At 37.0% G+C, this 17,521-nt stretch overlaps 1 protein-coding gene across 7 annotated transcripts in view; it reads left to right on the plus strand.

The window, feature by feature from the left end:
* Positions 1-17,521, plus strand: part of SPIRE1 (spire type actin nucleation factor 1) — a 209,780-nt gene that overhangs the window by 155,777 nt on the left and 36,482 nt on the right. For 5 of the 7 annotated variants that reach the window (XM_045457916.1, XM_045457918.1, XM_045457912.1 and 2 more), the window contains exons 7-9: positions 4,273-4,359; positions 5,221-5,350; positions 11,676-11,717. In XM_045457916.1, the coding sequence (XP_045313872.1) occupies positions 4,273-4,359; positions 5,221-5,350; positions 11,676-11,717 (259 nt within the window). The remainder of the gene's footprint in view (positions 1-4,272; positions 4,360-5,220; positions 5,351-11,675; positions 11,718-17,521) is intronic. The other 2 variants (XM_045457913.1, XM_045457915.1) reach the window with 1 other exon arrangement.

Consider the following 17,521-nt stretch of genomic DNA (forward strand, 5'->3'; position numbering starts at 1 on the left):
GAGCTTTCAAGTTTTCATTCTAAAAGACTAAAATTTGGGGTGCCAGTGTGGCTAACTTAAACATCCAACTTCAGCTCAGGTCATGATCTCACAGTTTGCAAGTTTGAGCCCTTTGTGGGGCTCTAGGCTGACAGCTTGGAGCCTGGAGCCTGCTTCAGATTCTGTCTCCCTCTCTCTGCCCCTTCCCTGCTCATACTCTGTCTCTCTCAAAAATAAAATAAAAATAAACATTAAAAAAATAAATAAAAGATTAAAAGTGTGAATAGTTCCTTATTTTATATAAATGTACCTGGTAAATGAGAGTAGAAATTCATCTACTCATACTTAATCTTCAAAAACTCGATCTTAAAAATTTTTATTCTAATGAGTAGATGCCAGTTTCTAATTTCTTTAAGAAATATTTTTGGGTTTTTTTGTTGTTTTTTTTTAAATTTTTTTAAATGTTTTATTTATTTTTGAGAGAGAGAGAGAGACAGAGCATGAGTGGGGGAGGGTCAGAGAGAGAGGGAGACACAGAATCCGAAGCAGGCTCCAGGCTCTGAGCTGTCAGCACAGAGCCCGACGCGGGGCTTGAACTCACAGACCGCAAGATCATGACCTGAGCCGAAGTCGGACGCTCAACCGACTGAGCCACCGAGGCGCCCCATTAAGAAATATTTTTGTACAGGCACCTGGGTGGCTTAGTCAGTTAAGCATCTGACTTCGGCTCAGGTCATGATCTCACGGTTGTGGGTTCTAGCCGTATCAGACTCTGTGCTGACAACTCAGAACCCGAAGCCTGCTTCATATTCTGTGTCTCCTTCGCTTTCTGCCCCTCCCCCGCTTGTGCTCTGCCTCTCTCTCTAAAAAATAAAAAAAAATTTTTTTTTGTAAAGAGCAAACAGAGTTTTCAAACATGGTCCATCTTACATGAGGCACTGTGCTGAGATGTTTTTAATTTAATCCTCAGGTATAGGGGCGCCTAGGGGGCTCAGTCAGGTAAGTATCCGACTCTTGATTTTAGCTCAGGTCATGATCTCACAGTTTGTGAGTTTGAGCCCCAAGTCGGGCTCTGTGCTGACAGCTCAGAGCCTGGAGCCTGCCTCAGATTCTGTGTTTCCCTCTCTCTTTGCCCCTCCCCCACTCTCACTCACTCGTTCGCTCGCTCTCAAAAAGTAACATTAAGCATTTTTTTTAATAAAAATAATTTTAAAAATATTTAATCCTCAGGTTTAAACTATACAACCATACCACAGTAATTCACTGTTTTCAGTACATTTGTAGTGATGTTGGGAATTGGTGGCTTAGCCATATTGGATATTATCCAGAATATTAAGTTATAGAAGTGTAAAACATCTCAGTTGGCTTTTTTCAGAATGTTTGAGTAAAATGCTTTAATTCTAACAAATAGCTTCAAATAACTCACCTTTTTAAAATGAAGATGTAGAGGGATGCCTGGGTAGCTCAGTTGGTTAAGCATCTAACTTGGACTCAGGTCATGATCTCACACTCCTGGGTTCAAGCCCCACGTTGGGCTCTGTGCTGACAGCTGAGAGCCTGGAGCCTTGCTTCAGATTCTGTCTCTCCCTCTCTCTCTGCCCCTCCCCCACTTGCACTCTGTCTCTCTCTCTCTTAAAAATAAATAAAAATAATTTTAAAAATTTTTAATGAAGATATAGAAACAACACCTTTTATTTAGAAATTCTTTGTTTAAGGCATCGTGGCTCAAAAATGAGATCAAGTTGTAGAAGTGTCTTATTTACTTGTGGCTCTACTATTTGTGTTCATCCAGGAATCATTTATCATTGCAGCTCAGACAACTTGTTTCAGTATGTGTTCTGTATGTGTAGGGGTATAATTTCACTGAGGCAGCTGCAGAATGGTATTAGCACAAAGTTGCTTTTTCTCCTCCTGGTAAGGATTTTCACTGACTCGCATCCATAAAGTTCTGCCATCTACCTCATGAGCACTGACACACACTTTGTAATTGGGATCCAGGATACAGTTTCTGACTAGTGAGGAAACTGCACTTTTTTAGGGAATGGAATTCACAACCCTGGCCGTATTTAAACCATTCCCTAAGCCCTGCTGTTGTGATGGAAAGTATACATTAAAGTAAAAGCATATGAAAAATGGCTAGAAAGATATGTATTACCCTGTTCAGGAGTATAGTTGAAAGTTAATAGGAAAGTCTCATTAGGTTGTTCTATACAATAAGGATTTAAAAAAAATGTCTTATGTAACATGAAATCCATAGATGGGGGTTGTGCCACATTAGGCCTCTAGCTCTGCTGCTACAGGACATGCCCTCCTTGAACCAAGTACTAGCAGTCTCAAGCTTGACTTGGTTCAAGCAGCTTTTACTCCTAAATCTTTCCATGGGCCATCCTGGCCTCATTCAGGGCTAGGAGGTATGGCCCAGGGAAGGAGAGAGTGGATGCTATGTGGGCCACAACAGGCTTGTCATCCTCCCTGAACTCAGGTAGAAGGGTTGCATTTGGGGATCCAACCGTGCTTGGGAATGGCAGTTCAGGTCCTTTTTTTTAAAAAAATATATTTAAGGGGCGCCTGGGTGGCGCAGTCGGTTGAGCGTCCGACTTCAGCCAGGTCACGATCTCGCGGTCCGTGAGTTCGAGCCCCGCGTCGGGCATCTGGGCTGATGGCTCAGAGCCTGGAGCCTGTTTCCGATTCTGTGTCTCCCTCTCTCTCTGCCCCTCCCCCGTTCATGCTCTGTCTCTCTCTGTCCCCAAAATAAATAAACGTTGAAAAAAAAAAAAAAAAAAAAAAAAAAAAATTAAAAAAAAAATATATTTAACATTATTTTTCAGTGGACACAAAATAACAACATTGACCCAAAAAAAAAAAAAATCACAACTCATAATATACAGCTGCAGTGAAGAAAAACCAACTAATTAATGACTTGTGAGCAATTAAAATAGTATTTATAAAGTTGGTGAGTACACGAGAAAACTGTCCATGCCTAAAATGTTGTAGTCTTACAAAAAATACTTGAAAAAAGTCGGACCAAATTTTACAGTAATTCTAAAATTTAAGTGAAATTTCCAGTAACAAGTTGTGAAGCATCAAAATGAAAAAACGAACCATTGATGCAAGAGGAATAACGAAATTACCTTTTTCTTCTCTCGAACAAAATTGATATTATAAAATTGTTAGAATATTATGGTGTAATCAAACAGTAGGTCTCCAAAGTAGAGGGGAAAAGTGTTATAGAGATTTTTCAAGCAGTGCATTAGTAAAAAGTATGCTAATTTTTTGGATTATTGAGAAGTTTAAGATGTTTCTCATTTTTTTAATTTATAATTTGTTAACATATCTTTTTCATCCATCTTTCATGAGGAGCATGACAGAAAAATGCCTAGCACATTCTATTTTTTTCATATAAGACTGGGAAAAAATATGGCAAAATGGTCACAACTGTACCTTTTGGGTGGTCATAATGTGAGTTTAGATCATTTTTTGTGGGTTTATTAAATTGCTTTAAAAAATTATTTTGTAACACATTGACATAAAAAGTGAACATTAGGGGTACCTGGGTGGCTCAGTTGGCTAAGCATCCAGCTTCTGCTCAGGTCAAGATCTAACAGTCCATGAGTTCAAGTCCCACATCAGGCTCTCTGCTGTCAGGGCAGAGCCCTCTTCAGACCCGCCCCCCCTCCCCGTTCCTCCCTGGCTTGCACTCGCTCGCTTTCTCTCTCTCTTTCTCTCTCTCTCTCTCTCAAAAATAAACATTTAAAAAAGAAAAAGGACATTAGAGCAGGAGTCTGAAACAGGTGAGGGCTCTACCAGAACTCTTATACTTACTAATTGTGTGAATGTAGCAGATGCCCTCCTTGATGTGAGTTTTATCTACAGAATGTGAATCAGGTCACCAGTCTCTTTTCTGTTACCTGGGTTTGTACAAGGATGAAAATAAGACGTAAAAGGCTTTATAGTTTATAAAATAGTTAATAACCATAGTATTATTTATTCCATTCACATTTATAATTTTAGAAACTTTTTGTTGGAAGGGATGAATCTAATATACATTTCCCAAAGTGGTAGAACCAGTGATTCATTTTATGAACTTTTATTTTCTTCAATTCTACATAGTTATTTTTGCTCTAGATCACTCAGCCATTTACTCTGTATTTTATTGATTTGAAATGCATCCTTGGTAGAGCCAGAATACGCTTCAGTGATATTATGACATACTTTGAGATAACCACTGTACCCAGAAATTTATAATGATAATCCCATAGTCACATGAATCTTATACTTTATGTCTCCTTTCAGGTGAATGGTGATATTCCCCCTCGGTTAAAAAAAAGTGCTCATGAAATCATCCTGGACTTCATCAGATCAAGACCCCCTTTAAATCCGGTATGTAATCTGAGGCATTCCCCTTGGCTGGAACAAGGTAGCAACATGCTCTTGTCTAGGATGTGATCTCTGGAACTCAGCTCTCAAAGTAGTTTTTACACCTGACTTTTATTCTCAAAATGGTGAAGCCTAACTGTAAGTTACATTCTTGTCACAGAAAAATACTTAACAATTATGCAGTACAAGGTTGTCTTAGGATATTTTAACTCAAAACGACCTGAGTCATGGTGCAGTTTAGTAGCTACATGTCCCTGAGTAAATTAATCAGCCTCCGTGAGCCCTTACAGTAGAAGATGATAATAATAATCTAAGAAGGTTGTGATGACTTACTCAAAATGTTACTTTTAGGGGCACGTGGGTGGCTCAGTCGGTTAAGCATCCAGCTCTTCATTTTGGCTCAGTTCATAATCTTACAGTTCATGAGATCGAGCCCTGAGTTGGGCTCTGCACTGTCAGCACGGAGCCTGCTTGGGATTCTCTCTCCCTCCCTCCCTCTCTGTCCCTCCCCAGCTTGCACTCGTGCATGCCCCCCCCAAAAATAAATAAATGAACATTTAAGAATGTTACTTTTAAAAACAATAATAGTAATAGATAAAGTATAGTTTACATTTCAGTTGATTGCCTATCATGGTAGCATATTGTGAACACAATTATAACTTTAGCAAAACTGACTCCTTAAAATTGATTGAGCACTTGTGATAAATTACTGTGAAATCCAATAATCTCCCTATTGCTTAAAATAGTCTTATCAGGCAATGTTTCAATCAGTGAAATACTATCTATACTGTAGGAATGGACTTCATTAAAAATTGTTTAAGAACAACTATTCAAGTCTGTAGCCATTACTTTTTTTCTTCCAAGGTCTCAGCCAGAAAACTGAAACCCACGCCACCACGGCCACGGAGCCTCCATGAAAGAATATTAGAAGAAATCAAAGCAGAAAGAAAGCTGCGGCCTGTCTCCCCAGAGGAAATTAGACGGAGCAGATTAGGTGAGTCAGCTGCTTACTACACTGCTGGTCCAGCCTCATCCACTTCCACTTGAAGCAATGTCTTTATACAACCAGCCCAGTGAAAAATAGTGGTGTAGTGCAAAGTAAAAGTAGTGTTTGTTCCTCTTTCCTTTTCTCTCTCTCTCTCTCTCTCTCTCTCACACACACACACACACACTCACACTCACACACCTTCACACTTAACTTGAAGTTTATACTTGAAATTCATGGAAGAGGAGATTCTCTCCCCATATGATACTGAACTACATACATGAGGGCATCATAGCTTAGTGGGAGTTGCTCTGCCATTCTCTAGACTGTGTTTTAGGACAGTCCCTTTACCTCTCTGAGTGTTGATTTCTTCATTGGCAGAAGGGAGATAAAAATTCCTCTACATTCTCATTATGGCTTTTATGTAAGAATTTAATAGGGTTGTGGTCAAAATACTTCATAAATTATAATACACATACAAAGTTATTATGTTTTAGAAATATAAGTGATACATAGTTTTATTGCACATTACTGTTGTCTTATTATTGGTTTAAAGATACAGTATTATGTAATGCAAGCATCAATTGTTATCTTACATCACTTATTCCCAACGTCCCTTTATATTTACTATATTTAATATTGTTTAATGTGTACTATAAACACACATTAATTTTGATTTATAGCAAGACCATATTATAAAATGTTTGTAAACACTTTTGTTCATACAACTTTCCTTCTATTTGTAAGATTAAAGATGCCCAAAGAATTCAGAGAAATTTCCTTTAGGAAAATAGATTATAATGGCCTCTGAACAGGAAAGGAACCACACTCTCCTAGTTTTCTCCTCTGATCGCCTTTTCCTGCCTCTTTCAGACTCTACTTGGTCCTTCAGATTTCTGTCCTGGACTCACTTCTCCCTGAGCAACCACACCCTTTTTTCCATGGTTTTTATTCCAGCTATTTCAGCTCCTATCTGCCCACTGATCCCTCTGAGTTCATATCCATTCATCCAGCTGTCTGCTAGCTGGGGCCTGCAGCAGGATGAGTGAAATCATCTGTTTTCTCCTCAAACCTCCTCCATTTCAGTGTGCCCAAGGTAGAACCTCAGCATCATCTCTGACTCCTACTTAACATCCAAGTCCTGTTGATGTTTCTTATTCTGGATCTTTCTAACCTCCCCCTTTTTTAGCCCAACACTATCCTAACTCAGCCCGTCATCTTCGAAGATTCTTGTCTAGTTTATCACATCAGCTTTGACTATCTCTCTGCTTCCAGCCTCGAACTCTTCAGTCACTTAAACTCTTGGCTCTTCTGTTACCTTGTGACCTCCATGCCAGCAGGACCCATTTCTTTCTTGTTCATTGTTGTAGAAGGGCTCCCATAGGTGTTGAAATAATTGAATGTACCTTCCAGTTACAGAGCTACAGAGTGAGTATGGATTGTATCAATTTATTGCTAATTTTTATGGCAGCAAGTATTATCTCTTGAAAATAATGTTTAAAGCATGGTAAGTGACAAATCCATATGAGCATTTGTATAATAATGAACTAAAGCGTATAAGCCATGTGTACCAAGAGTCCTGAGAGTCCTCAGATGGGCCTGAGGAGAGTCTGTGAATCCCCTGAAATGTAAAAAATGTGTGCTTAGTTCACAAAGTGTATGTATGTGCATTTTTCTGGACAGAGGGTCCATGGCTTTCCTAAGATTCCTAATGAGTCCACTGCTTCAAAAGAGTAAGAACCACTGTGGAAGAATAAGGAAGTGATATTATATGATGTTAGCTTAAGACTGGAGTTTTTAAAAATTACTATACCTTGAAAAAGAATAGTGGGGGTAATAGAAAGATTTCAGCAAAACTGTGAGGCAAAACAAATATATTACCATGATAAAAGTAAGCTTTGTGATTTATAGGAGTACAGAGTAATTAGGCTGAGGGGTTGTAAACTTCAGTGAAGTGCAATAGAAAAGAGAGGAGCAAGATAGGCATAATGTGCATGAACAATGCATATGATATTTGATGTACAGTTACTTCGCTTTTCTAATATTTTTTTGAACCTTTATTTTCTATTAAACAACCATGTCATCTCCTGGGGAACAGAGATGAAAAAGGGATAGTGTTTGCCCACAAATGCTTACAGAAGAATGACTCTGGAGTGTTGTGCATATTCATGTTGCAAGACCATTAACAGCAGCCAATCACAAGGCATTAGTGAGGCCAGAGAGACTAGGGAGACTAGGGAGAGACTAGAAGTCCTCTTAAGTGTCACAGGGACACTCTCATTGCCCAGAAGGGTCATCATAAGCCTTTGTCTACATATATATTCTTCTATTTCATTTTAAACAAATTAGATGCTCAGTAACAGAAAACCTACTTTAGAATAAATATCAATTTTATGTTGTGAGAATATCTTATTATTTTTTATTTTAACCTTATGCATTGGGTATTTCACAACAACCAGAATTGAGCTGTTATAGAAAGTGATTATTTGTTTTGTGAGAGTCTCATTTCTATGATTCTGCATTCAAACTGATCTTGAATTTTATTTGAAAGCAAGGGATTTAGGCTCATTTTTTCTGTAGATCTGCATTGGTTCTTACTATACAATTTTGCTTTGGGGAGTTTGGTTTGGTAAGGATGGCAGAATTGAACTTGAAGAGCGGTTTCCCTAAATATTTTTATAACCTTTCCCCTCCACGTAATTGCAAGCAGAATCCTACTATAGAAATTGGGGAAATGTGTAAATGTTATAGAAGAAACGTTACCCATAATTTCAACAGCCAGAGGCATCCACTGTGAATCTACTTGTGCATTATGAAATGGAGCCAAGAAAGTATTCTGCTCTCTTCATTTAACGGTGTATGTGACATGAACATCTTCCCATGTCATTAAATACAACTCCTAAGGACCTTATATCTTGATATATGGCTATATTGTGTTTTATTTACCTATTTCCCTATTGTTTGACAGACTCTCCATTTTTTCCCCCGTCAGGTCTGAAAATACTGTTCTTGTGCATCAGTCTCTGTTCATGTCTGATCATTTTCTTTTTTCTAACAATTCATACTGTATTGAGACTTTGGGTTTTAAATATAAATTGTTCCTTTAAAAGCATCTTTTCCCTGGGGCTCCTGGGTGGCTCAGCCAGTTGAGCATCTAACTTCAGCTTAGGTCATGATCTCACGGTTTGTGGGTTTGAGCCCCGCATCGGGATCTCTGCTGTCAGCACAGAGCCTGCTTCAGATCCTCAGTCTTCTCTCTCTACCCCTCCCCCACTTGTGCACAATTCTCTCTCTCCCAAAATAAACAAACATTAAAAAATTTTTTAAACATCTTTTCCCTAAACTTCTTAATTGTTATTATGCTTGATTTCTCTCCTCTTTGTAACACATAGAACTTGGAATAGATCCAAACTTCATCTTCCAAGAAATAATAGCATCCTTTTCTTCTGCAATAGTCAGTCTTATTTCAAAAGATAGGTTCCTATACCAGAGAAGAGTAGAATGAGAAGATATTAGAGAAGGGTGATGAGTGCTCTGAGACCATGTTGTATTTTATTTGCTATGCATAATTAGGGAAATCTAGAGTCAATAGTATTTTAATTCAGAAATGCACGGTTTTTTTAGATAGGTGGGCTTTTTTTTTTTTTATTCAAGTATAATTAACATACAGTGTTATTTTAGTTTCAGGTGTACAATGTAATGATTCAACAATTCTATACATTTCTCAGTGCTCTTCAGGATAAATGTACTCTTAGTCCCCTTCACCTATTTCACCCATCCCCGCTACTACGTGCCCTCTGGTAACCACCAACATCTTTTTTTTTGTTTGTGTCTTTTTCCTTTGTTCATTTGTTTTGTTTCTTAAATTCAGAGTATGAGTGAAACCATAGGATATTTGTGTTTCTCTGACTTCTTTCACTTAGAATCATATCCTTTTGACTCATCCATGCTGTTGGAAATGGCAAGATTTCATTCTTTTTTATGGTTAAACAATGTTCCATTGTATATACCACATCTTCTTTATCCATTCATCAGTTGATGTACACTTGAGCTGCTTCCATATCTTGGCTATTATAAATAATGCTGCAATAAACGTAGAGGTGCCTATGTCTTTTCAAATTGGTGTTTTCATTTTCTTTGGATAAATACCCAGTTGTGGAATTACTGGATCATACGGTGATTCTATTTCTGTTTTTTTGAGGAACATCCATACTGTTTTCCACAGTAGTTGACGTTCCCACCAACACTACACTAGGGTTGCGTTCTCTCCACATCCTTGCCAACACTTGCTGTTTCTTGTGTTTTTGTTTTTAGCCATTCTGACAGGTGTGAGATGATATCTCATCATGGTTTTGATGTGCATTTCCCTGATGATGAGTGATGTTGAACTTTTTTTCATGTATCTGTTGGCCATCTGGATGTCTTTGCAGAAATATTCATGTCCTCTGCCCATTTTTAATTGCGGTTTTTTTTTTTTTGGTGTTGAATTACATAAGTTCTTTATATATTTTGGATATTAACCCTTATCAGTCATATCATTTGCAAATATCTTCTCCCATTCAGTAGGCTGCCTTTTAGTTTTGTTGATGGTTTCCTTCTCTGTGCAAAAGCTTTTTATTTTGATGTAGTACCAAGAGTTTAATTTTGCTTGTTTCCCTTGCCTGAAGAGACCTATCTAGAAAAGTGTTTCTACAAGATATACAGGGTTTTTTAATGGTGAGTAGAAGATTATTCTCCTCAACATAAAATTCCTAACTACTTTTCTCTGAGATAACTAAAATACAGTAAAATGCTTGTTTAAAAATTACATCCTAATTTATATATTAGGATGAAATACTTAAAATATTTCCTCATCATCAAACGATAAGTATGATTGTCAACAAAGAGTTGCATTATTTGCCCCATTGAAGATACACATCTCCTTTGTTGACATAAGTGCTTTTTAAAACCATCTACATATGATTCTGACATCTTACCTAGTTGCGTTTGGGATGTCACTCAATGCTTTACCTTCACATCATTTGTAAAAAATACTGTATTGAGATTTTGGATTGTAAATATAAATTATTCCTTTAAAAACATCTACCAAAAAAAAATTGAGAGATACTTTCTATTAAATTTAGATGTTGGAACTCTACAGGCATTCCACTTTGGAAAACACTAACGGGGAGACATTCTTCCCATTATGCCTATAGATCCATCCCTGCTATAGGTCTGAGCTGCTGTCCTACCTGACCCTAGGTTATAGAATCGATGATACTGCTAAGAATTTGGGGCTGCAGTGAAAATAGTTAATTCTCACTGTCATGAATACCTAAATCAATCAAGTCTTTGTAGTAAGCTTAAGAAAAAAAAGTTGACTGAGGCATAATTTATCTACCATAAAATTCACCTGTATAATGTATACAATTCAGTGGGCTTTAGCATATGTAATACAAAATTTAAGACAAATTATTTCAACAGGAAATAAATAAGTTTATTCTTAAGAAATTGGGGCACCTGGCTGGCTTGGTCGGTATAATGGCAGCTCTTGATCTCAGAGTCATGAGTTCAAGCCCCACATTGGATGTAGAGATTACTTAAAAATAAAAAATCTTTTTAAAAAATGAAATTATATTTATTGAGCCTTTACTACATGCAAAGCACTGTTTACTATGTGCAAGCACCTTTTTTTGGTAGGGTCATTTAACCTTTCTAACAATCTCATAAGATAACCATTCTTCCCATTTTATAGATTAAGTAACTGAAGCACAGAGAGGTTAAGTAACTTTCCCAGAATCACACTGCTAGCAAGTGGCAGAGCTGAGATTCAAACTCAGACATTCTGGCTCCTGAGGCCTCTCTTTAACTGCTATGTTATACTGCCTGCAATGGGCAGTATAGTGATACAGTGTGATGATAGTTCCTAAAGGAGATTTTTCATAAAATATTTCACCTTTGGCAGAGATTTTGGCCAGATTTTCGTCCTGAAATAAATTATGTAAGAATGCATTTATTCTTTAAAAATTTTGTACCCTAAAATATATTTAAGCCAAAATCCTATACTAAGTTTATTTAAAATGTTTGTATCTTTATCATGTTTTTATTTTTAATGTGTTCTTTAAAAAGTTATTTTTTCTCTTTTGTTACTCCATTTCAAGTCTTAGTGATATATATAATTGAAACTAAGACTCATGGTTTTACTGTATTTCAGATTTTTATTCCCTGCCTTCAAGTCTGAAATATGCCATTACAGGTCTTCTTGAATCCTCCCCCCCCCCCCACTTTTTTGTCCTCTCTGTGTATTCCTAACAGCTGAATTATTTTCTTTTTATTGTTTGTTTTCTTTTTTCAGCAATGCGGCCACTTAGCATGTCTTACAGTTTTGACTTGTCAGGTAAAAAACAAAACAAAACAAAACAAAACACTTTCACACCTGATGTGGGTTTTGTGGTTTCTGTGAAATACATTTCATTCATCTGCTTGTCCATACATGTCAAAGAAGAAAATTGAAAGGCTTCTTCTAAGCTGTGGTCAGTAAGATAAAAAATTCTGCTTATTTGAAAACAATATACTTAAAAAAAATTAAAACTATAATAATAAATCTGTTGCCTACCAAGGGATTATAGAAGAACCATTACACAATCCTTGTGGTTATGAAATCTGGCTGACCATCCTTAGGGTTACTGTCTTTCACCCATACTCTTCTGAAGCAATGATGTCAAAATCTAAAACAGAACTTTGCCTTAAGAGAATAGAAAAGATTTTCAAGAAATGAAGTTTTGACACTACTCTCTAAAGCACATTCAGTTATGTAAGTAATTAGACTCAAAGCTGTCAGCTATTTCAGAAGACCACTGATAGGCAAGAACTGTCCTTTGTGTCCCTGTGCTCCCTGTGGATAGAGCCTAATCATGAATCACTCTGAGTGCTGATTGAGAGCACAAAAATGCAGATGTGTTTAATGGCTTCGGTTGTAAAATACAGTTGACCCTGAACAACATGAGTTTGAACTGCTCAGGTCCACTTGTGGGAAGATTTTTTTATGCAAGAGGTGACAGGAGAAGATACAGGGATTTATTTACAGGTGCCTCCCACCTCTACTCCCCCCTCCCCCCCTGCTTCATAGGACCCAATGGACTGAGGCAATGAGCAGAGCTGCAGGGTGGTCAGGGTCTGCACCCAGAGCTGGGGGTCAGGATGCTGAGTTGAAGCAAGGAAATGTACCCAGAGGGCAGGATGGTGCTCCTCCACCTACCCATCACCACTGGCCCCTGAGGCTCAGGCTATGCTGGCCGGCTGCTGCAAAGCCTGGGGCCACCCCCTCCCTTCCCACTCATGACTGGCCACAGCTGCCAATGGCCGTTGGTTGGTGGGGCACTTATAGGCAGATGGGACAGCTCTACTGTACCCCCAGGCCACTGTGGCTGCCCACCCGCCAGGCGGCTGCCTCTGCTAAGGCTGCGGAATATGTCTTCACGGGACCAGGCTCACTGCCACCTCCAGCCTGGCTTGACCTGCCTATACACAGATTTTCTTCAGCAAATATGCATATAGTACTGTAAATGCATTTTCTCATCCTTATGATTTTCTTAATATTTTCTTTTCTCTAAAAAAATTTGTTTCTTTTCTCTAGCTTTAAGAATACTCTGTGTGTGTGTGTGTGTGTGTGTGTGTGTGTTACATATAACATATAAAATATGTTAATTGACTGTTTATATAATCAGTAAAGTTTCCAGTCAACAGTACACTTAATTAGCAGTTAAGTTTTGGTGCAGGGGGGATCAAAAGTTATTTGCAGATTTTCAACTGGGATGGAGCTCTGCACCCCTAATCCCTGCCTTGTTCAAGAGTCAACTGTATAATTAATGTATTCTGGGTTTGTAGTACAAGTTTAGTTCCCTGCTGTTAAATAGACAGGGATTAAGAGTGAAACAAGTAACCATTAATGACTAAATTTGATGCCTTAAAACCAGCCCCTTTTTAAGTTGGGTTTTTAAAAATATATGTGAGTGACTATCCCAATAAAATATTTTGCAAGTTAGAATTTTTCATTTTGGATGCTGCTGTTTTGAGTATAAAATGAGATAGTGGCATTAATGTTTTCTTCCAGAGTTTTCTTAGATTTGCTCTAGAATTGTTGGCATACCTTATATACAAATTCATATTTAAAGAGCCAGAGAGTTCTAGTATCATATTCTGTTTATTAATATTTACGGAGTATCTTCCAACTGGTAAGCTAGTTCCCAGCTGTTTTTTAAATTTCTAATTATATTTGTAGGTCTCAGGCATCACTATTATTTATGCTTTTAAAAAACTCAGATAAATATTTTATAATCTTCATTTACTACTTTTGACTGACCACTGAAGAGCTTTTTCTATTTTCTTTATTCATTTGAAAATTTTTATTTTATCAACCATTTGCAGAATGCAGAGTAAATGTTGTAAAAGAGAAAAAGAAAAACCTTGTAAAAATTTTGATCTGGAAAATAAACTCAGAAATGTTTTGGTACCTAACTTGTTATTGATAATCTCTAAAAGTTAGCAGTATATATTATAGAGACTATGTCTCTTTTTCTGGAGATGTTTCTATCAGTTGGACTCTGAGGGAATGGCTGGCTACCTAAACATATTTACTATTAGCTAACATAAATTAGGCTGATCTGGAAAGTATGCATGCCCACACACATATATATTGTTATAGGTAATATGGTGGCTTCTGATTTGGGAAGAAAGCTCTTAACCTCTATAATGTAAAAGAGTAGCAAAAAATTTTATTTGCTTTCAACTGCTTATCATTTTGCCGCTTTAGTGTGCTTCATAATTTCTACATGCTTCATTCTTGATTTCTTGTGCTAGCTACTTTTATGTTTGCATTGTTGCATTTTGACTAATCAATTAAGATGTCCCTAGTTACAAATGGAAAAAGATCGATCCATTCTTTTAACCTAAATGCAAAGATTGGACTATAATTCTTCTCTAAGTTGGAAAATTAACACACTAAGGAGTAAATATTTAAGTATGTAGTATAGATAATGCCCCTGAACTTAAGTATAAAATAAGACATAATGAAGTATATTCTGCTGCTTATGTATGTCTTAGAAATATTAATACTTAGTGGAAAATCATAACAATCCATTCAACATTAATTAAGGTAAGTGTAATTTATTTTTGCAATGCAAACATGTATAATCTGTATCACAGTCCTATTTCCTCCCACTAAATAAGTCAGCAGTTGGGTGTATCTGACACACATGAATTTATTACATAAAGTATTTAATATCGTGGTTATGCATTTTAGATTCTAAACATGAGGTATGTGACTTCTAAAGCCATGATCAAACTACTTACAAGTTTCTCTTAAAAATATGTTCAACTGGGTCTTTTACAAATATGTAGTAGTATGAGATAAAATCACACACAGTATTTGTCTTCTATGTGGAGATCATCTTGAAACTTGTTACATATTTTTTTTATCAATCCCATTTATCTCAAAGCTTTGAATTCAATACAGGTGTTTATTTCAGTAGGTTAGTGAATGAGCTCAAATATAGTTATCAATCTCATGGTAGTGTTTAGGCAAGTAGAGAACTATTGAGGTAATTTCTCAAGTGTCCTGCATTGAGAATGAAATGAACTCATGGCAGCCACTGTCACTTAGCAGTATTCCCTAAACTTCAGATCAGATGCCACCCTCACTATTTTTGCCAGGCTTTAAGTACCACCAGTATTATTTAAATTGCTTTAATCTATCATCAGTGACTTATTAAAAATTCTTAAGCAAAAACACCCATAAAGGCACGTATTCGATTTATTTTTTCTGAAGCATTAACATAAATACATAACCATTAAAATTTTCAGTGTTCCTCCATGCACTACTAGTGGTCTCACCCTTGGGGAAGCTCTGACTTGAAGGACTGGAAATGTGAGACCCACCTCGGAAAGCTGAATATCTCTCTTCTCACGGTACCTGCAGTGGGGGCGCCTCAGTTGGAATCTGAGCAGCTAGGAGGGGACAAAGATGTGTGCGTTTTAACTCTATGCTTTCTATTGAAAGCCTCACTACTATAACAACTTGAGAAATTCTATAGGTAGTGTATAAAATAAGATACACTATAGAATAAGATCTTTTAAAATATGTTCAAGACCATATTTGAACACTACCTTTTTTCTTAAAGAATAGGATTTATCAGTTAGCCTGATCATTTCCTCTTTTGCTTTCTGGAAAACTTTTAATTATACTCTTAAGTGTGGCAGCCTACTGCTCTCTGCAACTCCGTAGGAAAGATTTATTTAAAGATTTCAACCTTTAAATTTGTATAAAAACTTGCTGCTTTTGCCCTTTTGTCCCCTTCACTGCAGCCCCTTACCTAGTTATGTTTTTGCTCCAGCTGCCTAACATCTGGAAAGATAACACGAAGATGAACACATGTGTTGTCAAGTTTTCCATTAAGAATTTAATGTAAGGGGCGCCTGGGTGGCGCAGTCGGTTAAAGGGTCCGACTTCAGCCAGGTCACGATCTCGCGGTCTGTGAGTTCGAGCCCCGCGTCAGGCTCTGGGCTGATGGCTCAGAGCCTGGAGCCTGTTTCCGATTCTGTGTCTCCCTCTCTCTCTGCCCCTCCCCCGTTCATGCTCTGTCTCTCTCTGTCCCCAAAAAAATAAATAAACGTTGAAAAAAAATTAAAAAAAAAAAAGAATTTAATGTAAAATAAACAATTGACGGACAGATCTGTCTTCCTTTTCTTCCTTTCCTCCCTCCTTCCTTGCTTACTCATACCCTTTCTTCTCATTCACAAGGACATGTGCTCTGACCTTCTTCATCTCTAAAAGTAAGCAGATATTGTAAATATTAAACTAGATACATATTATTGATAATAATTTATGACTTGTAAATACTGTCAAGGAAGGCTGTACTAGAACACACTTATTCACTGAATGTTTCCTGGAAATCCACCACTTATACTTAAAGCATATAAATATTGTATGTTGGGAGGGAAACTACTATATTTTATAATAACTGCAGTTACAGTGCTTTCCCTCTTAAAGGAGCTTTAATCATTCGTGTCTTCTTCCCTTTCATGCTTAGTGTACCCTTACCTTCAACCACAGGAGTTTCACAGACTGTCCATGCGCAGAGATCAGTTTCATGTTGTTTGTCTGTAAAATAGATGTGCAGTGACTGCTTTTTTTCATTTTCAAGTGCTTTAATTTAATAGTTATTAAACTCAGTCTCTGTTTAACACTTCATTTGAAATACTAAAGAAAATTAGTTCCACTTGCATTAGTCCCACAGGATACCAGGAGAAAAAGGCAGCCTTGAGAATTAATAATACTAACAAGGAATCAACTGTGCGACTGGTCAGAAGGTCAGAGCACATGTCCTTGTGACTGAGAAGAAAAGGTATGAGTAAGCAAGGAAGGAGGAAGGAAAGGAAGAAAAGGAAGATCTGTCCATCAGTTGTTTATTTTACATTAAATTATTAATGGAAAACTTGACAACACAATAGCTGTGTGACTGGCTAAGTCACTCTGAGCCTTAACTTTCCTGCTAATGGAGATAAAAATCAGTGTTAATAATTCCCAACATTTACTGTGTGTTACCATTATTACAAACAGTAGTATTTTATATGCAATTGTTAATCTTCAAAATGAGCTCATGTCTGTTGTTAGTTAGGCCCATTTTACAGATGATGAAACAAGAGGTTAAGTAACTTGCTCACAGACAACTAGCAGCAGAATTAGACTTTGAACCTAAATCATCTGCATCTTACTATATTATATACTCTGTACTCTATATTCTGTACTCTGTATACTGTATAACCTGTCCTCTATACTATGCACTCAGTACTTTTATTCTGTACTTGTACTCTATGCTTTGTGCTCTCTAGGCTGTACTCGGTAATATATATTCTGTACTCTGCTCTATACTATATACTTAACTATATATATACTATATTCTCTGTATGTATTCTATAGTCTCTATACTCTGTAGTGTGTACTCTGTGCTCTATACTCTATATGCTCTGTGCTCTATACTATATGCTCTATGCTCTTTATAATATATATACTGCTATATATACTCTATACTGTATACTCTATATACTCTATGCCCTGTACTCTATACTATATATTTCTGTGCCCTGTACTCTATACTGTATACTCTATATACTCTGTGCCCTATACTCTACACTATATTCTCT

This window comes from Leopardus geoffroyi, chromosome D3 (genome assembly GCF_018350155.1).
Source record: "Leopardus geoffroyi isolate Oge1 chromosome D3, O.geoffroyi_Oge1_pat1.0, whole genome shotgun sequence".
Lineage (NCBI taxonomy): Eukaryota > Metazoa > Chordata > Mammalia > Carnivora > Felidae > Leopardus > Leopardus geoffroyi.